This window comes from Perognathus longimembris, chromosome 17, assembly GCF_023159225.1.
Source record: "Perognathus longimembris pacificus isolate PPM17 chromosome 17, ASM2315922v1, whole genome shotgun sequence".
Classification (NCBI taxonomy): Eukaryota; Metazoa; Chordata; class Mammalia; order Rodentia; family Heteromyidae; genus Perognathus; species Perognathus longimembris.
This window is the reverse complement of record NC_063177.1, coordinates 55,830,285-55,852,033: the sequence shown is the minus strand read 5'-3', so window position 1 is coordinate 55,852,033 and position 21,749 is coordinate 55,830,285. Positions and strand designations below refer to the sequence as shown.

The following is a 21,749-nucleotide window of genomic DNA, read 5'->3' as shown; positions in this document are numbered from 1 at the left end:
ATGGAGGTATTTAATCACCTTGGCACTGGCAACTGGCAGCCCACACCCCAGCAGACTCAACCACAGCTGCTGTGCTGTGTGCCCTGTGCACCTGGGCTGTTCTCAGCATGGTCTCTGTGACTGGATCACCGGTGAACCTTTTCCTTTCCTACTTCTACGATGTGTCCTGCGGCTGAGCTGCTTTCAAGCCATCCCAAATCCCTCGGCTCTTTCCTTTTCAGTGGACAAACACATGCCAAATATCTAGAAATTTAATCATTAAAACACCTGCTACACTGAAGATAGTTCAAATCATTTTTTGCCTGAGGCCATTAATTGTAGTGTAACAAGTCAAGGCAACCACTGAGACATCGGGAGATAATGTAGCAGATCTGAAGCAATCTCTACTGGAAGGCAGAAGGGTTGTGCTTGCAACAGTTATTAATAGCTGTTGTTCAGTGAGTGGACAAGAACTAGGGCTATTTTGTCCCCGCTGGGAAGCAAGCAGCCTCCCAGCAGTCACAACCATTGTCTTTGAGGCTTGTTCCAGCTGCGCAGGGGTGAGGGTGCGGCCAGAGCACCTAGTCTTGAAGGCAAGGACTCTCCAGCTCCACACAGGAAAGGTGACACATGTTCTCAAGAATGTCTCAACCGATACGAACTCTCAAAAGTATTTTTTTTTTTTGGCCAGTCCTGGGCCTTGGACTCAGGGCCTGAGCACTGTCCTTGGCTTCTTCCCGCTCAAGGCTAGCACTCTGCCGCTTGAGCCACAGCGCCGCTTCTGGCCGTTTTCTGTATATGTGGTGCTGGGGAATCGAACCTAGGGCCTTGTGTATCCGAGGCAGGCACTCTTGCCGCTAGGCTATATCCCCAGCCCATCTCAAAAGTATTTTTTAAAAAGTATTCTTGGGCTGGGAACGTGCCCTAGCGGTAAAGTGCTCGCCTCATAGACATGAAGCCCTGGGTTCGATTCCTCCAGCGCCACGTATACAGAAAAAGCCGGAAGTGGCGCTGTGTACATGGCGCTGTGGCTCAAGAGGTAGAGTGCTAGCCTTGAGCAAAAAGAAGCCAGGGACAATGCTCAGGCCCCGAGTTCAAGGCCCGGGACTGGCCAAAAAAAGTATTCTTACCCCTTCCTGACATCAGGGCGCTATTCTGGTCAATGCTTCTTCCCTTTCTGGAGCTAGTTCTGGGGCTTGTGACAGGAGCATTATCCCAGAAGACCCCAGACCACAGGGCAAGTCACAGAGCAGGAGGGTGTGTCGCCAGCGGGCCCGGCGAGGCCAAGTTCCCTAAAGGGGCTGGGCCTGGGCTCAGTCTCGGGGGTCTTCCTACCGTCACCCACGAGGGCGGGAGGCGCCCGCCGGCCCCTCCGGTAGCACCGGCCAGGGGCGGGTCGCACCGCCCGGGCTGAGCTCCCGCCGGGGGCCGGCCACCTGAGCCCCAGCCCCACTTCCGGTCCCCGAGTGGGAGACCGGGGAGGAGGCGAAGCCTCTCGGTGCCCGGGCTGGCTCCGAGCCGCGACGCTCGGACCTCAGCCTCTGGGGCCTGGGCCGCCAGGCCCGGCTCCGGGCTCCTCTCCTTCCCGGCCCGCGGCGCCGGGGGACCCCACCGGCGTCCCGGGCCCCGCGGGCCGCGCGCCACCCCTCCGAGCGCGGGACGCTTCCCTCGCCGGGCCTGCGCGGGGCGGGGCGGCCCCGACCGCCGGCCCAGCCGCGCAGGCCCCGCACGGGCCGCACGCGCGCCGGAAGCTCCGTCACCCGTACCCCACTTCCGGTCAGCACACCCCGGGCGGTGCCACTTACGGATACGCGGTCCAGTCAGAATGCAACACGAGGGGTTTCGGAGGCGCAGGCGCCGCCCCGCCCCTCGGCCAAGGACTCCGCCTCACTGCCACGTTCGACGACGGAACGCGCAGGGTGGCGCGCACCGCTTAGCCAATCAGAAGCCACACGGTCCGGGCAGCCCAAAGCAGCAGCTCTTCCAGCCCCGGGGACAGTGTGGGAAAAGAGTCGCCAATCAGAAGTCGAGGGAGAGCAACCACTCCAGAGCGAGCCAATCAGAGACCGAGGAGTCGAGTGAGCGCGAGGTTCTCGACCAATCCAGGGCTAGGACGGGAGCGGCCTCGCAGCGTTTCCGACTCCGGGGTTGATGGTAATGTAAAGATCCAATCCGAGCGGAGCGAGGGCGGGCCCTCTGTCCATCCGACCAATCGGGGGCCGGTGGGGCGCGAGTGCGCGCGACGGTTACGCGCGGTGGGGGGGCGGGCGCGCCCCCGGCCCAGGGTTTATAAAGGCGAGGCCGGGACCGGCGCGCGCTCTCGTCCCCTCGGCTGTCCCGGCGGCGCTCACCGAACGGCCCGGCCCGCTGAGACGTGCGCTATGCTGAAGCGAGCTCTGCTGTGCCTCGCCCTGGCCGCGGCGGCCCGCGTGGGCGCCGACGCCCCCGAGGAGGAGGACAACGTCCTGGTGTTGAAGAAGAGCAACTTCGCGGAGGCGCTGTCGGCGCACAAGTACCTGCTGGTGGAGTTCTGTGAGTGCGCCGCGGGCCGGGCCGGGCCGGGGCCGGCGGGCGGGCGGCGGGCGGGCGGGCGGCGGGCACCGCCTCCCAGGCCCCACGCTCGCGGCCCGCCTCCTCGCGCGACCTGGCCCCGCGTTCCCGGCTTCCTCGAGGGCCCGCAGGCCCGTGCTCTCCCGCCCCCGCCTCCCTCCCCGCGGACTAGGGCTCGGCCCGTTCCCGGCCACTGCTTGCTGAGCCTACTGTCAGCCCGGTGCAGCCTCCCGGAGGGCCCCCTGCCTGCCCCGGCCGGGAGCGGGGCTCGGGGCTCCGGCCGCGTTCCGAGCCAGCAGGGTGTCTTTGTGCCCATGCCCGCATGGCAGGGCCCCTCTGTTACGGAAGGGACCGACCCTCTCAGTGACTCACTTGGGCCGGCCCCAAATGACCCTGCCCGAAACCTGGGGTTTAAGGTCTCCCTCTCAGAGCAAGCCACATCTTAAATCTCTGTGTAGTGTTACCCGGAATCTCACTCCCAAGCGGTCTGGTCGTCCTCATTGACAGATTGTCCAGTTCCCACGCTGAGGTGTACCTCTGAACTTGTGGGCACGGACGTGTCTCACTCACAGAGGTCTCCTGGCTTGGTGTAGGGCTGGGGCATCAACCTCCTAACTTTGGATTTCCTTTTTTGGGGGGGGTGGGGGGGCGGATGGGCTAGAGAAACTGGGCTTTGAACCCAGAGGCCTTTGCCTTGCTTGCTAAGTAAGCACTCTATCGCCTGAGCCACACCCCCTACTCTCCTGGATTCTTCGAGGGAAGCCTTAGGAGCACACTGGCTTTTTGCCTGCAGGTAATAGGAAGTTATGAATCATTAGAGTGCTCCTCTTCCTGTACTGTCGGTGAGGGGGCAGAGTAGAGGTTGATGGTGTGTCACTCATGGCCTCTGTTCTGCTATTGCCCAAGAGCACCAGCTATCAGCCCAGCCTCGAGCTGGAGGAGTTATCTGGTGTGCTGATAAGGTCTTTTTTTTTTTTTTTTCAAAAATCAGTAAAACTTTATTCACTTTCATTCTTTCGCCATTAACAGAAAACTGGAGAAAGGAAATTTTGTGCTTACAAAGACAAGGTCTTTATAAAGGGAGTTGGGAGGAGAGCTGTGGTTATGGATCAAGGGCTGCTCTCCAGCACCCTGCTTTCTTTTTCAGTTGCTCCTTGGTGTGGCCACTGCAAAGCTCTAGCCCCTGAGTATGCCAAAGCAGCTGGGAAGCTGAAGGCTGAAGGTTCAGAGATCCGACTGGCAAAGGTAGATGCCACTGAAGAGTCTGATCTGGCCCAACAGTATGGTGTCCGTGGCTATCCTACAATCAAGTTCTTCAAGAATGGAGATACAACCTCTCCCAAGGAGTATACAGGTATGGCAGCGGGCCTGCTCCTCATGCTGTCCGAGACCCTGGACCCTAACCTAACTGAAGCCTCCGCTGAGGACATGCATGTCTCGGAGTTGGGAGCCCTATTCTGAACTGGGTTCTCCATCTGCTTCTGCACCGGAAGGTCCTGTGGAAGTTCTCTTCGGGTTGGAAGCGTGGCTCAGATAGTAGAGTGCCAGCTAGCGAGCGGAAGTGTCAGATAACAAGTTCGAGTCCTGGTCTCAGACCCTCAAAAACCCAAGTCTGTTTCTTGGAGACGATCTAGATAGATGGTGCTGTCTGGGGAACCCTGGGTAGTCCACAGATGCTCATCTGTGAAGGACAGGGACCAGAGGGAGGCCATTGCTCCCTTGACCACACAGGCTCTAAGTTGTCACTCCTAGGAGCAACAGTGTAACTGGAACACTTAGGTGATACATGTTGTCCCTTGTAGTGTGGTAGCCCGAGCCAAGCACTGCTCTGACTCACTGGACCCTTCCCTAAATGGGGGGCTGGGGAGGTTATAGTCACAGCATTTAGCTGTCAGTACAGACCTTAAATTGAAGTCACGCAGCCAACATCTGGCCAACTTCAAAGTGGCTTTGGTAGAGGCTGGGCCGTGATATAGGCAGAGTAGTTACTGGGGCTGTGTGTCTCTAAAACCAGTTTCACAGGACATCTACCAGACCCAGGTGGTGGGCATCCTGCAGCCAGCTTGCTAGCATGACTGGCCAAGTGTCCTGAGCACCGTCAGCCTCAGCCACTCTGCTGGCCTCCTGACTGGCTGTGTGCTCACCCGGAGTGCAGAGCGCGGCCCCTCATTCCCGTGGTTCTTCACTAAGACCCGCGCTTTGGGGATGAGGAGGCTTCCCCCAAGCCCGCTGGTAGCTGGTGATTCAGCTCTTTGTTGGCATTGAGCCGCACATTCCTTGGGAACTGTATGAGCTTCTTGATCCTGCTGGTCCAGGTGGTGAGGCACCGGGGTAGAGGAAAGCCTCTGCCTTGCAAGCTTCACCCCTGTGCCTGCTGTGGGCGGCACAGAAGTGCCCTGTCTTTCTCCAGTACTTACCAGTCTGTAAGATGGGTAGGGCAGACTTTGGACGGGAATGCCTGGCCCATCCGAGTGTGTCAGGCAGGGTCAGGTTGAGCCTGTTCTTAAGGTGGTAGAACTGGCATTGAGGCTGACTAACCACATGCCTACCTGTGGGCACAGCCTGGTGTGAAAGCACTGAGTGAAAGTAGTTCTGCACCCGCAGAAGCAAGTTGGACTGTGGGGGGGAAGGGGGAGCACGGTCTCCACCGTGAGCACAGGCCCGGCCATGGGTTCTGGGCGTGCCAGGCAGGTGCCAGGCTCAGAGCCACCCTGTGGGAGGGCAGCAGGCGTGCTCCGAGGGTCCCCAGCCCGCTGGGCTCAGCTCAGGCGAGCGGGCCGGGCACGGTAGGTGGGGCGTGGTAGGTGGTGGTGCCGTGTCATGAGGGAGCCCATTTGTTTGGGACCTAGCTGGCAGAGAGGCCGACGACATCGTGAACTGGCTGAAGAAGCGCACAGGCCCTGCTGCAACTGCTCTGGCTGACGTTGCGGCTGCCGAGTCCCTGGTGGAATCCAGCGACGTGACTGTCATCGGGTTCTTCAAGGTAGAGTTGCACTTTGCTGTTGCTGCTCAGGGGGTTGCTAAACTTACTGCCCGTGGCCTGTCCTGCTGCTGTCCCTGGCAGGGGTTGGTAGCACCTTGTATTTTCCTTCTTCCAGGATGTGGAGTCAGACTTTGCCAAGCAGTTCTTGCTGGCAGCAGAGACCATTGATGACATCCCCTTTGGGATCACGTCCAACAGTGATGTGTTCTCCAAATACGAACTCAACAAAGACGGGGTGGTCCTTTTCAAGAAGGTGAGTGGCCTGCGTGGCCTTACTGGGACCGGCAGGGCGGGTTTGGTCTGCAGAGGGGTGGTGCTTTCTGGATTGCTGACAGAACCTTGCCCCAAGCTGGGCCGAGGCGATGGTTATCACGGGTCCTTACTGTAGCTTGTCAGGGTCACACTGCGGCCGCCACCTCACGGTGGCCTTTGGACGCTGGGGCACCAGGCCTTTGGCACTTTTCTGTGACAGCCAGGGTGCTAGGTCTGGAAGGCACAGGGAGCTGCTTTTGACTGGTAGCTTTCATTTTTAGTTGTGGCAAGACATGAAAGACAGAGCTGGCCTTTCAACTTAAAAAAATGAATTTTATTTATTTACTTATCGTTTATGTGGTACTAGGATTTGAACCCAGGGTCTCATGCATGCTGAGCAAGCACTCTACCACGAAGCCATCTTCCCAGCTCCCAATTTCAGCTTTTTTTTTTTTTTTTGCCAGTCCTGGAGCTTGAACTCAGGGCCTGAGCACTGTCCCTGGCTTCTTTTTGCTCAAGGCTAGCACTCTACCACTTGAGCCGCAGCGCCACTTCCAGCTTTTTCTAATTATGTGGTGCTAGGGAATCAAACCCAGGGCTTCATGTATACGAGGCGAGCACTCTACCACTAGGCCGTGTTCCAGCCAATTTCAGCATTTGTAAGTGCTTAATTTGGTGGCATTAATTACATTCACAGTGCCGTGCATGCTGTTTCCAGGACTGCTCTGTTCCCAGAACTTTTCTTCACCTAGGTATGGGTTCCCATCCGTTGGCAAAGGCAGGCCTCCCCCTTTTGAAAGGCCGTCCCGCCCCACGTGCCCGCTAGCGGGACAGATGAGACACACTCCTGAGGTTGCTGGTGGGCCGCTGCTCTCGGAGCACCGTGTGCCTGGGTGCGGGTGCTGCCCGGGTGGGAAAGGGGAGCTAGGGCGCAAGGGGGGCGGGGCCTCTGGCTGGGGAAGAGGAACCGTGGAGTGCTGGTCTGTCCTGTGTGCCATCAGAGGAAGGTGGCAGACCGTTCTGGAAGGTCATAGTGCGTGTGGCAGTGGCCACTCGGTTTGGAAACCTTTTTGTCACTTTGTTCTATGTATTATGGCTCTGAAAAGGCATCTCAGGTTGAGGGCTAAGTGACCTCTAGGGACTGTTTTTTGTCAGTCATGAGGTTTGAACTCAGGACCTGTGCACTCTCCCTGAGCTTTGTTACTCTAGGCTAGTGCTCTACCACTTTGGTGCCACTTCTGGTTTTCTGGTGGTTGATTGGAAATAAGAGTTTCATGAACTTGCCTGCCTGGCTGGCTTCAAACTGTGATCCTCAGTTCTCAGCCTCTGAGTAGCTAGGATTGTCTGAGCCACCAGCACCCGGCTTATCTTATTCTTTTTTTGTGCCAGTCCTGAGCTTGGGGCCTGGATGTTGTCCCTGAACTTTATTTGCTCAAGGCTAATATTCTACCACTTGAGCCACAGCTCTATGTCGGTGTGTGTGTGTGTGTTTAATTGGAGATAAGCTCTTTGACCTTCCTGCCCGGGCTGGCTTTGAGCTGTGCTCCTCAGATCTCAGCCTCCAGGGTAGCTAGCATGACAGGTGTGAGCCACTGGCACCTGGCTGTGTCAGGAAATTTTCATTAGATGCCTGACTAGAAAAACCCAGGTGTCCTGGCTGCAGCCAGGAGCCAGTGGCTTGCACCTGTAATCCTAGCTCTTTTGGAGCCTGAGATATGAAGACTGTAGCTTGAAGTCAGTCTACACAGAAAGTCTAAGGGACTCTTAATTCCGCTTTATGTGTTTATTTTTATTTCCTTGGTTGGTTATGGGGCTTGAACTCTGGGCCTGGGCACTGTCCCTGAGCTTTTCAGCTCCAGGCTAGCATTCTACCACTTGAGCCACAACACCACTTCTGATTTTCTGGTGGTTCATTGGAGATAAGAGTCTCATGGACTTTGCTACCTGGGCTGGCTTTGAACCATGATCCTCAGATCTCAGCCTCCAGAGTAGCTAGGATTATAGGCTGGAGCCACCAGTGCCTGGCTCACCTTTTCATCTTTTTTTTTTTTTTTTTTTGCCAGTCCTGAGCCTTGAACTCAGGGCCTGAGCACTGTCCCTGGCTTCTTTTTGCTCAAGTCTAGCACTCTGCCACCTGAGCCACAGCGTCACTTCCAGCTTTTTCTGTTTATGTGGTGCTGGGGAATCGAACCCAGGGCTTCATGCATGCTAGGCAAGCACTCTACCATTAAGCCACATTTCTAGCCCTTGCCCCTGAGCTTTTATGCTCAGAGCTAGCTCTCTACTACTCGAGCCGGCTTTTTTTGGTCGTTCACTGGACATAAGTCTCTCATTTCTGTGGGGGCTGGCTTTGAGCTGCGATCCTTCCATTTCAGCCTCCTGAGTAGCTAGGATTACGTGTGTGAGCCACCGGTGCCTGGCTGGCATATTACTCTGGAGTCTCATCCAGAAGGTAAGGTTGTAAGGTGGACTATCTGAGAGTTACAGAACCATGAGAGCCTTTGTTCAGTCGCATGCACAGTCTGCCCTTTACTCTGCGTTTGGGGTCCTGGGAGGCTAGAAGGACCTTCTTTGCTTTGCCTTGGAAGAGCGGAGTGTGTGGTAGGCATGCTGTTGAGGCAGCCTGGGTTTTAGCTGTCCAGGCGACCTCACTTCCTGGGCTCCAGGAATCTCAGCAGCCTCCTGAGCAGCTGCACCTGGAGGGTGGGCCGCCGAGCCCAGCATCTGTGTGGGGGTTTTTCCTTCTGCCTCAGTTTTCTGGCGTCCCCTCAGGGCTGGGCACAGTCCCTGGGGCAGGGCTGACTGGTGGGTGGCACGCTCGCAGTGGTCAGACGCCAGCAATGGGCTCGGGTAGCTGTGCTGTGGGGGTCAGTAGAAGCCAGACAGGTGGAAAAAGACAACTCTGGCCCCCCCTCGGGTCGCTCCACCCCTGTGCTCACCTCTTCCCCATCGAGTCTGTCTGCTCTGCCTCTGCTGCTCATGGTCAGGATGCGCAGCCTCTTTCCTGTGTGTTTAAAACCACATGGGTACCTGTTGGGCGACGCCCCCCCCCCCCAGGGCGCCCGCCACTTTCTGTTTATTTGTTTGTTTTTTTTTGGCCAGTCTAGGGGCTTGGACTCAGGGCCTGAGCACTGTCCCTAGCTTCTTTTTGCTCAAGGCTAGCACTCTGCCACTTGAGCCACAGCGCCACTTCTGGCCGTTTTCTATATATGTGGTGTTGGGGAATTGAACCCAGGGCCTCATGTATACGAGGCAGGCACTCTAGCCATTAGGCCATATCCCCAGCCCCGAGCCTGCCACTTTCTACTCAGTTTTGCTGGAGGGTTGTGGGGCAGCTAGAACTGAGCTGTCAGTTACCGAGCAAATAAGCCATGTTTGTATGAGGATCTCTGACTTTTTCTTTTGAGGAAGCTAGGAGTGAGCACGGACCAGTGGCCTCTTCTGGTCTTCACTGTTGAGCCTTTCCATGCTATCTCTCCCTGTGGCTCAGCAGGACTAGTGTCTGGGACAGAGATGTGGGCAGAGTCACTGTAGTCTTGAAACAGGGTCCCCAGCCAGGCTGCCTCTGGCCTGTTCCCCCAAATAGGAACTGCTTGTTTTTACCAAACTGGACTGCATGATTGTCATGTGCCAAGATCCCCTAGATCGTAGCTGGACACAGGTGCTCAGCTGTGCCCATGCTCTGACAAGAGCGGAGAATCCTGGCTTTGCATTGCGTCTGGGGAGAGTAGGTCTGGGCCCTGCCCAGTGCCAGAGGGAGCAAGGCCTCCGCCTGAAGCTCAGCAGTCATTTTGTATGTGTGCCAGTACTCAAGGCTAGTGCTCTACTACTTGAGCAACAGCTCTACTTCTGGCTTTTTTGGTAGTTACTTAAGGGTAAGTGTCTCAAGGAATTTCCTGTCCTGGACTGGCTTCCAAACCAGTGATCCTCAGATCTCAGTCTCCTGAGTAGCTAGGGTTACAGGTGAGAGCCACTGGTTACATGCTGGCTTGACCTTGCATGCTTGCTTGGTCTTTTCACTCAAGGCTGGTGCTTCTCCCACTAGAGCCATACCAGTCTAGCATTGCTGATAGAGTCTGAGACTTCTCTTCCTAAGCTTCCAGCTGCAGTCCTCAGATCTTAGCCTCTTGAGTAGCTAGGGTTATCGATATGAACCACCGGTGCCCGGCTCAATGTCAACTGGCACTCTCAAAGTTCTTCCTGGCTTTGTCTTCCTGTCCCCTCTCCGCATTGGCTGCACTGGGGACGCCGAGCATCCCCTGGAAGCCCCCACTTCCAGGCAGAGGAGCAGCAGCACAGGGCTGGCTTGCCCTTCCGCGAAGGAGGGTGCCGGAAGGAGCTGAGATTGATTGAATACATTGTAAACATGGATTGAGAACAATGAAATCTCTTGTGTAAGCTCATTATTGAAATCAACAAAAACTGAAAGGCTCTAGGCAGTGTGGAGTAGGCTAGGCAATGTGGTGTGGTGTAGGCTAGGCGTTGTAGTGTGTAGGCTAGGCGGTGTGCAGTAGGCTAGGCGGTGTGGGGTGTAGGTTAGGCGTGTGTAGTGTGTAGTCTAGGCAGTGTTGTGTGGTGTAGGCCAGGCTGGTGTAGTCTGTAGGCTAGGCGGTGTTGTGTGGTGTAGGCCAGGCTGGTGTAGTCTGTAGGCTAGGCGGTGTTGTGTGGTGTAGGCCAGGCCGGTGTAGTCTGTAGGCTAGGTGGTGTAGCATATGAACTGCAGTCCCAGCAACCCAGAAGACAGGAAGGAGGCCTGTCCCAGGCAAAAAACTGAGGTCTAAAGTACAAAGGCCTGGGGCCGTGGCCTAAGTAGGTCCTGACTTCAAACCCAAGTACCCCCAAAACCCCAACAAGTGTAAGAGTAGGCTGGGTGTGCTGGCGTGTGCTTATAACCCCACGTTTCGGTGGTAGAAGCATGAGGAGGGAGTTCAAGGTTGGCCTCGACTGCAAAGTTAGTCCTTAGCCATGCAGATACTCCAGGAGTAGGACCCACGAGCCGCAGCTGTGGGAATGAGTTTGGAGCTGGTGAAGTTAATTGAAATAAAATCTCAACACCAGCTGGGTGCTGAATGATCACTGGTAAAAGCTACCCAGGAGGCTAAAATCTGGGGATTATAATTCAAAGCCAATCTGGGCAGCTAATCTCCAATTAGCCAGCAAAAAGCCAGAAGGGCAGCTGTGGCTCAAGTGGTAGAATATCAGCCTTGAGTAAAAAGACCCTGAGTGCAAGCCCCAGTGTCGGCACACACACACCGCACAATCACACCACCTCCCTAGCACATAGGAGTTGGAAGGTCTTTGCTCTGCTGGTAAAGATGGCATCACCTAGCGTGGTTCTCGGTTGTTGGTGGCCTCTGCCCTGGTGCTGCCGATGCTCTCTGTATTGCCCTCTGCTCCCCCAGAGAGGCATCCCTGGGGGTGCGGGGGACAGCCATTCTGCGGCATTCCTGCTGCCTGTGCCCTGCAGTTGGAGGAACTGAGGGCCATGAACATGAGGGCTTGAGTTGTGGGTGTGGTACCCATTTGTAGACTTCCTGGTGGCCACAGGGTTATGGCTGAATCCAGCCTCGGCTGTCGGGGAACAAATGCGTCTGCCCTCCTGGCTGAGACCGCCAGGCACGGCTCTGTAGGCCGCCCCCGGGGCTGGCTCAGCAGCCGTGCTCATGGCCTGCTTTCTGTCCCCAGTTTGACGAAGGAAGGAACAACTTTGAGGGGGAGATCACCAAGGAGAACCTGCTGGACTTCATCAAACACAACCAGCTCCCTCTGGTCATCGAGTTCACGGAACAGGTGGGTTATCACTGTCCAGGCAGCTGGCCCTGGGGCCCCGGGAGAATATTCTGTTAATGCTCCGTGTATGGCTCTGACCCAGTAACAGTATGTTGCATTTGTAACAGACAGCTCCTAAGATTTTTGGGGGCGAAATCAAGACGCATATCCTGTTGTTCCTGCCCAAGAGTGTGTCTGACTACGATGGCAAACTGAGCAACTTCAAGAAAGCAGCCGAGGGCTTCAAGGGCAAGGTGGGCTCCTGGGCTTCGGACCTTGCGGGGCTGCAGGGCTCTCCCCAGGACCTGGAGGCCTCAGGCCTCCTGTGGCTTCCTCTGAATGTGGGTGTTGGGGACCCAAGTGGCCTGTCCCCCTCCTCCAGCCCCCTCTGTTCTGCTCAGGCAGCCGGGTCTGATGTGGAAAGGGCGGTTCCGTACTGGGGGCACCAGCTGCCTCTGGACGGAAGCCTGTGTGGGGCCCATCTCAGTGTGCCTTTTCTCCCCCAAGATCCTGTTTATCTTCATCGACAGCGACCATGCTGATAACCAGCGCATCCTTGAGTTCTTTGGCCTCAAGAAGGAAGAGTGCCCGGCTGTGCGGCTCATCACCCTGGAGGAGGAGATGACCAAGTACAAGCCCGAGTCGGAGGAGCTGACAGCTGAGAAGATCACAGAGTTCTGCCACCATTTCCTGGAGGGCAAGATCAAGGTGCCTGGCCCAGTTGTGCTGACTGCAGTCCATCTTACAGAGCAGTGCCCCCCTCCCCCACCTGTGAGGGGCAGGCTTCTAGTGTCCCTGACTCTGTGGTTTCATCCTCAGAGTCCGCAGACATTAACCAGGGTCCGAAAACACAGCACATGATATTGTGAAGTCTCCAGGCCTTTTTTTTTTTTTTTAACTTTTGCTGCTCTTGGGGTTTGAACTCAGAGCCTTGGCCTCACTTCCTTGCTTGACTCATGCTCTACCACTTGAGCCTCTAGCCCTAGCCTCTAGCCCTGTTTTTTTGCTGGTTATACTGGAGATGGGTTCACAAGGATTTTTTGCCCCGTGGGCTTTGACCTATGATCCTCAAGGTCTCAGGCTCCTAAAAAGCTAGGATTACAGGCATGAGCCACCTGTACCTAGCAATACCTCTTATTTTTTGTGCCGGTCATGGGGCTTGAACTCAGGGCCTGGTAACTGTACCTGAGCTGCTTTTGCTCTGCTACTTGATCCATACCTTCACTTCTGGCTTTTTTGGTAGTTTATTGGAGATAAAAACCCATAGACTTTCCTGCCTGGGCTGGCTTTGAACCACACAATCCTCAGATCTCAGCCTCCTGAGTAGCTGGGATTATAGGTGTGAGCCACTGGTGCTTGGCAATCTCCATTCCTGTTGGCCATCTTCAGAAGCTGTGGGGAAAGCCCTCTTGTACTGTCAGCACAGCCATGCAGCAAGTTAGCCTGAAAGCCACACAGGGCGCCCTGTGCCTTTTCCCGCCTTGCGGGCTCCGCCCTCTCATGCCAGGTCCTGGCCACAGGGGCTCTGGTGTCCTGAGGAGGACAGGAGGCACCTCGACCCGGCCAGGTAGCAGCGCGTTCCCTCCCTGACGGTCTTGTCTCTGCCCTCCAGCCCCACCTGATGAGCCAGGAGCTGCCTGAAGACTGGGACAAGCAGCCTGTCAAAGTGCTAGTTGGCAAGAACTTCGAAGAGATTGCTTTTGATGAGAAAAAGAACGTGTTTGTGGAGTTCTGTAAGTGAAGGTCTCCCGCTTCCCTCTTGCGAGGCTCACGGCGCGGTGCCGGTGTCCACAGACAGCGTGTCTGGGCTGGGCCCTCAGCGCTGCTCTCCTTGCAGATGCCCCATGGTGCGGTCACTGCAAGCAGCTGGCCCCCATTTGGGATAAGCTGGGAGAGACGTACAAGGATCACGACAATATCGTCATCGCCAAGATGGACTCGACTGCCAACGAGGTGGAGGCGGTCAAAGTGCACAGCTTCCCCACCCTCAAGTTCTTCCCTGCCAGTGCCGACAGAAAGGTGGGTCTTCCTAGCAGGCTGTCCTCGGTGCCGGCACGCCACAGCCTGTCACCAGGGAGGCTGGGTCAGACAGGAGATGAGTAGGAGCAACTGTGAAGAGCAGCTCTTGAGAAGACCGCCCTCCCTCCCTCCCTCTCCCTCCTTCCCTCCCTCCTGCTTTTTGTCTTTTGTCAGTTGTAGTGCTGGAACTCAGGGTTTGGGGTGCTGTCCCTGAGAGCTTTTGCTCAAGATTGGTGCTCTGCCACTTTGAGCCACAGCACTGCTATTGATTTTCTGGTAGTTAATTAGAGATCAAAGTCTCAGGCCTTTCCTGTCCCTGCCGGCTTTGAACCGCATTTTCAGATATCACTGCCCTGAGTGGCGAGGATCACAGGCATGAGCCACCAGGGCCCTGCTCCTCCCTTCCTTTTTGAAAGGAAAGCCCATAGTGAGACATACAATATAAGAGCAGCGAGTGGTGTTGGGGACAGGCCACCCACGGGCCATGGCACTTCTGCCCATGGCCTTCTTCCTTCTGACATTATACAGTGAGAATCTGTTGCCTGGGAATTAGTGACACCGACTTGCTGTCCTGTCCTGTCCTTATTTCCTCATTCTTTGTAGCCTCCCACCCCATGTGTCAGGCTGGTTGTGGTTTAGCCTCTCCCTGCACACTAGGCAGGCCTGCTATTCCACTAACACGCATCATTTCACCCTCGGAAGGTGACCCCAACTGCAGTTAGGGAGAGGGGTGACGACTGTGTCTACTTGCTGCTGTTTCAGGGACACAGGTGGCGCAGCCAGTCTAGGGCTTCTTTGCGGGGGCTGGCCTGGAGGACGCTTGCAGAAACCAGGGGGCGGGCTCCCCTGAGCTTGCGTTTCCATGACCGCCTGAAGCCTGATGGACTCTCAGGGAAGCTAAACCATTAACAACGAAGGCTGGGTGCCAGTGCCTCATGCCAGTAATCTGCAGTTCAGAGCCAGCCTGCCAGCAAGGGAGAGTCCCTGAGAGACTCATCTCCAGCTAACCACCAAAATGCTACAGGTAGAGCTGTGGCCCAAGTGATAGTGTACCAGCCTTGGGCAGCACAAAGGCTGAGTTCAAGCCCCAGGACTGGCACAAAAACATTAACAATGGAAAGTCCAGTAAGGATGAGGGGCATGTATGTTGTTCCTTGGGTGTATAGAAATGACGCCCCACCTTCCCGCCGCGGGGAGAAGCTGTTACCTGCGCGGTCCAGTGGTCAGGATCAGCTCCTCACCCCACCCATCCTTCCTACAGGTCATCGATTATAACGGGGAGCGGACGCTGGATGGATTTAAGAAGTTCTTGGAGAGTGGCGGCCAGGATGGGGCAGGAGACGATGATGTGAGTGTGGTCACATGGGCACCGAGGCAGACCTGGGAACAGCCTGGGCTCAGATGGGAGATGCTCAAAGGGGCTTTGGAACCATGCTGTCTAATCCAGGCTACTCAGGAGCTGGAGACCTGAGGGCTGAGGCTCAGAGCCCGATGGGGCAGAGGAGTCCAGCAAAAAACTGGAAGTGGAGGTGATAGGCAAAAGTCCAGGCCTGAGATTGGAAACATGGCTCAGTAGTTGGCATCAGATGCCAAGTCCAGGTCTCCAGTCAAGACCTTGAGTTCAAGTCCCGGAGCCTGGCCCAGTTGAGCTCCCTCTGCAGGCTCCTTGGGGTACAGCCTACCGGAGGATGGAGGGCTAGTCTGTGTCTGCCAGGGCCCTTGCCGTGAGCAGGTCTGCTGCCGCCCTGTAGGCAGTGCCTTATGCCCTGCCCTGGTCAGCTCGGCTCACCACCTGGTGGCATCACCACCAGGGCTGGCTGCTCTGGTGACTGAAGGCCAGCTCCAGTGTGGCCACCTGCTCCCCGGGCACCCAGGGACCTTGAACCAGCCTTTCCCTCTGAATCTAGGACCTGGACCTAGAAGAAGCCTTAGAGCCAGACATGGAGGAAGATGATGATCAGAAAGCTGTGAAAGATGAACTGTAATGGAGAAGCCAGACCTGGGCAGCCCAACCCGAGGCCTCGGCGGCCTTGCTGCAGCAGCCCAGGCCTGCGGAGCCTGACCCGCACCCCAGCGGGAGCATCGTCGGAACCCGGGGACTCTTCCAAAGCCACAGTCACCCTAACACACACGTACACCTACTCCCGTCGCTTCCTTTTGCTTTTCAATTTTGGAAAGGGATTTATCTCCAGGCCAGCCCATCTCCATGGGCTTAATTTTTTAAACCGTGATGTACTTTTTTGTACATGAGTTTTGTCCTGAGTGCTCGCTAAATGTTTGGGAACTCACACTGGTAATGTCTCGCTGACGTTCCATCTGTGTGGGACGTTTAGACGTGTCTCTGCGTCAGGGTATTGGCTCTACTGAGGCCGGGCCTCCCTGGGAGGCGCCAGTCCCAGCTGGGAGGGACAAGCCTGGGCTGGACGTGGTCACTCTCCTCCAGCCTGGCTTTGCAGTTTCTCGCTAAAGGAAACGTCTGGGTCTTGTGTGTGGGCCTGCCACATTTGGAGGAGAGGATGTGACTGTAGGACCCTGGACAAGTCCCCAACTCTCCGCAAGCCAGGAGACCCACCTGTCGGCTATGGGCACGTTGCTGTGACCACTGGGCTTTCTTGCAGTGTGTCTGCACGAGAACCAGGACCCGAGTCCCAGGCTGAGACCGAGCCAAGGATACCGGCTGGATCGGATGATGCCCATTCTTCAGGCATTTCTACCACACTATTGGAATTGGACACATTGGCCAAATAAAGTTGGAATTTTAGTACCACTCGTCACCGCTGCTCTGTGGCTTTCTTGTGTGTGTGCGCATGCGCCGCTCTGGAGGCTTGAACTCAGCCTGGGCACTGTCCTCAAAGCTCATACTCTACCACCTGCCACAGCTCCACTCTGGGCCTTTTGGTCATTAACTGGAAATAATAGTCTCATGGAATTTTCCTGGGAAGGTTAAATAACTTCAAGCCACAATCCTTAGATCTCAGCCTCCTGAGTAACTAGAACTACAGGCATGAGCCACCAGCACCTGGCTCTGTGGTTTCTGAACCGGGGAACTGGGCTGGGATCCTAAGCCTGAAAAAGAAAGACAGTGAGCAATGGTGTGGTCCCTCTGGAAAACGCAAAGGCAGAAATGCAGTCACCCCTCGGGCCCAGCAGGGGGGCTGTCACTGTATGTAGCCCCAGGATGGCACCCCTTCTGACCAGTCTCCTTGCAGACCCCCACCTGTGCTATTCTGTGAGGTGTGTGTATGGGCTGTTGGTGGACCACATCACAATAATGGGCCGTGGGTGCAGCTATTCTGGCCATGGGAGGTGGGTGCTGGGTCAGCACAGGCATTGCTGAGCCATCTCTTGGGAATTCAGGTAGATTAAGCCTCCAAGGTGAGTGAGGTCGCTATGCTTATTACCAACCTCAATAGAGACCAGCACGGGGGTGGGGGGAAGTCTGGTGTTAAAAATAGGACATTTCCTGGCTTTTGAAAGGTAACTAGATGTGGGTGACTCACACTTGTAATCCCGGCCACTCAGGAGGCTGAGGTCTGAGGATCACAGTTTGGCCTAAGTCTTGCCCACACAGAGGGACACGAAAGTGTGAGCCTGTGGGCCCTGGGCCTTGGAGGCCAGCACAGGAGGCTGAAGGAGGCGTTGGACTCCCTACCAGGACAGAATGGTCAAGCCTGCCGCCCAGCTGTGCAGAACCCGGCCTCTTCATAGAAAGCTGGGACCAAGCAGCACATCACGCGCTCCAGAGGAGAGTGAGTCACAGATACCTTTCCCCTTTTGCAGAGGCAGCTGATGAGTGCATTCCTGGGCCCGGGCTGTTGGGAGGCTGCAGGGTGGTGTCCCGAAGCTCTGGCTGGATTAGCAACGCAATCTTGAAGGCTCAGGGAATGCAGCCAGAGCTTAGCAGCTGGGACTTCCCAATCTGGTTTCTCTCTCCACATGGTAAGAAGCCTCTGGCCTGGATGCTAAAGAAGCAGATGTCAGAGCCAGGAGCCAGACCTGCTACTGCTGAGGAGCAAGGTTTGAAGCCAGTCAAGGAAGACAAATGCAAGAGACTCTTATCTGCAATTAACCAAAAAGCCGGAAGTGGAGCAATAGCTCCCACTGAACAGGTCACTTCACAGGTCCAAATGAAGAAGAATCAAGGGAGCCAGGCACCAGCCAGTGGCTCACGCCTGCAATCCCAGCTACTCAGGAGGCTGAGACCTGAGGACTGTGATTCACAGCCAGCCCAGGCAGGAAAGGCCCTGAGATTTTTATCTCCAATTAACCACCAAAAAAACCCAGAAGTGGAGCTGTGTCTCAAGCAGCAGAGTGGAGTGCTAGCCTTGAGCAAAAATGCTCAGGAACAGTGTCCAGACCCTGAGTTAAAGGCCCAGGATTGGCAAAAAAAAACCCAACGGCTGAGATCTGAGGACTGATTGGAAGCCAGTCCAAGCGTGGCACATACAGAGGATGAGGGGCAAAGCCAGCTAACTACAGGCTCTGTCCTGGCGTCTCCTTGCTTCACCACCACGACAGCCTGGACAGCGCATGGCTAGTTTCTGCGGAAGGCCTCAAAAGCAAGATGTGAGCTGGGCACCATAGCTTATGACTGTAACCCTAGCTATCTGGGAAGCCGAGACCATGAGGACAGTCCATGCAGAAAACACCAATTGACCAGCAGAGTACTGGACTAGAGGCATGGCTCTAGGAGTAGAGCACTAGTCATGAGCAAGAGTGTGGGGCCAGGTTCAAGCCCTGGTACTGCTAAACACACACAGGAAAGGACAGGCACACCTGTATGTGTGGCTCCTGGGAACTTGCTGGAACGAGGCCTGTCGGTCCCGGTCCCTTCTGGAGGGCCCGTGGCTGGCTGCCAGGCTTCAGGGGCCAGATCCTTCTCTGACCCAAACAGCCATGACCCTTTTTCCCAGCCCATGGGTCACAGGAAAGGCCAGGGCCTCCCACTTGGGGTGGACAAACAGCCAGGCCTGGTAGATCTGCCACCCTGCCGGGGCTCCCGCCACAGACGGCCTTACCCATGCTCTCCTATGCGCCTCGGAGCTCTTTCCGCAATAGGAGAAAAGACGATCTCCATGTGAAAGCAGGGTTCTCTCACCTGGCCACCGTGGGGAAAGGTGTCTCTCAACTTGTAAACAAGTTGAAGAAACTGTACCCGACTCCTCTCATGTGACCAGCGGTTCATCTGACCAGCACCCTCCCCCTCCCCCAAGCCCTGGAAATGCAGCCACGGGAACTACCCCCAGTGGAGTGCCAATGGGCCAGAATCGTGCCAGTTTCCAGGATACATGGTGGAGACAACAGCCCTGAACTGCTCGGGTACTGAGGCACTGGAGCAAAAGCCCTGCCAGGCGGAAGCCTCAGCCAGTGCCCTATCTTCCGTAGCCTGTGGCCCATAGCTTTGCAGCGGGTAACATGTCTGATGATTTGACTCTGTTGGCTGCAGACATCTGATGACGTCAGGCCTGTTGCTGATCATGCCACCTCCCTAGCTCTCTGGCTCTGCAAAGAGCAACTGGCAAGTCAGTCCTCACTCAGGCCTCCGGATGCCACACGAGGCATCTTGCTGCTGGTGGGCTGACTTGCACCCCCCATGCTTCCAAATGGGATTTTATCTGGAAAGTCATCGCTGGCACTCTGGTGAAGACACGGTCACAATGGAGTAGGGCGAGCCCTAAATCCTTACAAGGGAATTCTGATGGGATTCTTCCTAAGAAGGGGAGGCTGAAGCTGCCCTCGGCAGGGAGGATTGCGAGTTTGCAGCCAGGCCAGCCCAGAACGTGATTATGGAGAAAAGCACGTGGGAGGGATGTGGACAGACACAGGAGGAAGGCAGGAAGCGGCAGAGGGGCCAGGTGATGCTTTATCAGTTAAGAAACACCCACGTTCACAGCGACCGTCGGGGCTAGCGAGTCTGGAATAGATCCTCAAAGTTTTTCAAGGAGCGTGCCCTGCCGACACCGGGCCTCACACTGCCAGCTTCTGAACCACGAGAAGAGTCTGCAGGCTTCAACTCCAGTCTGTGGCGCTTTCCCACAGCAGCCTGGCAGGCTCAATTGCCAGTTTCTGGGGCGGGGGGGAGAGGGGGAACCAGTAGGATCAGGCAGGCAGGAGCTATGAGCACCCCCGGGCTCCTCTGGCCCCGCTCTGTTCCCATGCTCCAAGGCCAACCACCACCTGGAACCTCAAAAAGAACGGACAGGGGGTAGGGGGGAAGGAGGGAGGAGGTAACAAACAGTACAAGAACTGTATCCAATGCCTAACGTAACCTCTCTGTACATCACTTTGACAATAAATAAAAAAATAAAAAATAAATTAAAAAAAAAGAACGGACAGCGCCCAGGCCAGGAGTTCAAGCCCCAGGATCGGCAAAACAAAACAAAAACCAGAAAAGGACAGGTGGCAAGGCAGTACAAGCCTGCTGAATGAAGAGGCGAGGGCAGGGGACACACCACCAGTAACAGTCCTTCTCTCCAGGGAGGAGGCCACGGCCCTGCGGTGAGCAACCTTGCACAGCCTGTCCAGAACCTGGAGCCAGCAGTCAGGCCGGGAGGCAGAAGTGAGCACAGCAGGGTGAGGGAGGCAGGGGCTGGCCCGATAGGAGTCTTCTTGCTGAGATCCGGGTCAAGGCAATTCTGGGAAAACGGCTCTGGGTTCTGGAAGCCGTGCGTGACTCCAAGTTGACAGGCAAGGGACGGACAAGGCTGAGTCTCCTCCACAGCCTGATGTGATACACCTGTACCCCTTGGGTGTGGGGTGGTAACCCCTTACTTGGCAGGAGGTAGGCGGGTGCAGTGAGGTATAGACAGGTGAGCGGATCTCGGGTGCTCAGGCCTCGCGACACCTCTGGGTCCTGCCTTGCCCTGCAGCCCACACGCACGGCCCTCCTCACGGCCCCTTCTTTTGCCCTCTGTAAGGCAAAAGGACCTTCTAGGTCCAGCTGGGGGGCAGAGAGCAGCAGCCAGGAAGGATCTGACCCCTTTGGCCGGACATGGCGACAGGTGGGTTGAAAGATGAGCCACTAAACATGATCCTATGGGGGGGGGGGGGGGGGGGGGACGACCAGCTCAGTTTCGGTCCCTAGCGTTTGCAAGCATGACTGCGCGGCTTTATATAGCTCGGTACACCCTATATAAGCGGGAAGTGGGGTGTCCGTCAGGCGGCAGAGCCTGCACACCCCTCACCGTGCCGCAGGGTCCCCCCGGGGGGCGGCCCGCCTCAGGCCTCACGATGCCCAGCAGAACGGTCCGCTATTCGCGCTACAGCCCCCAGCAGCGGCGGCGGCGGCTGCTGGCGGAGCGCAGCGTGCGCTTTCCTAACGACGTCCTCTTCCTGGACCACATCCGCCAGGGCGACTTGGCACAGGTGGGCCGGTTCATCCGGGCTAGGAAAGTCTCCCTGGACACCATCCACCCCTCGGGTGAGTGGGCCCAGAGGGCCGGGTGGAGAGAGGGTCGGGGGGGGGGGGGGGCACAGGAGGGCGGCGCCCTCACCTCTGCCCGGGCACCCTGCCCTGCGCGCAGGCCTGGCTGCTCTGCACGAGGCCGTGCTTTCTGGAAACCTGGAGTGCGTGAAGCTGCTGGTCAGATACGGCGCCGACATCCACCAGCGCGACGAGGCCGGCTGGACGCCCCTGCACATCGCCTGCAGCGACGGGCACCCCGACATCGCCAGGTGAGGGGGGCGGGGGACGGCCCGCCCAGGCCGCAGCCGGCCTCCCAGGCGCGGACCCCGGAGATCCCGGCCCCGCTTCGGCCCCGCGGCCCCGCCGCCGCCCGCCGGAAACGCGGACGCGGGGGTCCCGGGGGTCGGGCTTCGTCCTCCGCACCCCACCTGGAGAACGCGAGCGGGCGCCGCGGGGCTGCGCGTGCGGCGACCGGGCTGCCCTTTGCACCCCAGGTACCTCATCTCCCTGGGGGCGGACCGGGGCGCGGCCAACGACGACGGGGCCCTGCCCGGCGACCTCGTCGACCCGGACTTCAAGGACCTGGTGGAGCTCCTCCAAGGCGCCAGGATGGGCTGAGGGGCCGCGGGAGGCCGCTCGCGGCTCCGGGCGCCCCCCGCCCCCCGCCCCCCGCCCCCGCTCCGCACGGACTGGCTGCCCCGCCCGCCGACTTTTTTACGCTGCACTTTGTACTTTTCCATAAACACGGTTCCCAAGCGCGTGGTGCTGGCCTGGTTCCTGGGGCGGGCGCCG

The 21,749-nt window shown here is 57.1% G+C and overlaps 2 protein-coding genes across 2 annotated transcripts; both read left to right on the top strand.

The window, feature by feature from the left end:
• The first annotated feature begins 2,238 nt into the window (after positions 1-2,238).
• P4hb (prolyl 4-hydroxylase subunit beta) lies at positions 2,239-16,319 on the top strand. The gene is made up of 11 exons (XM_048365214.1): positions 2,239-2,511; positions 3,677-3,883; positions 5,379-5,512; positions 5,628-5,765; positions 11,450-11,554; positions 11,662-11,787; positions 12,041-12,241; positions 13,146-13,266; positions 13,371-13,552; positions 14,814-14,900; positions 15,460-16,319. Exons 1-11 carry the CDS (start codon positions 2,361-2,363, stop codon positions 15,535-15,537), a joined length of 1,530 nt encoding a protein of 509 aa, XP_048221171.1. The 5' UTR covers positions 2,239-2,360; the 3' UTR covers positions 15,538-16,319.
• Positions 16,320-20,335: 4,016 nt separating this feature from the next.
• On the top strand, positions 20,336-21,712 carry Ppp1r27 (protein phosphatase 1 regulatory subunit 27). The gene is made up of 3 exons (XM_048366186.1): positions 20,336-20,972; positions 21,076-21,226; positions 21,452-21,712. Exons 1-3 carry the CDS (start codon positions 20,588-20,590, stop codon positions 21,573-21,575), a joined length of 660 nt encoding a protein of 219 aa, XP_048222143.1. The 5' UTR covers positions 20,336-20,587; the 3' UTR covers positions 21,576-21,712.
• The last annotated feature ends 37 nt before the right edge of the window (positions 21,713-21,749 follow it).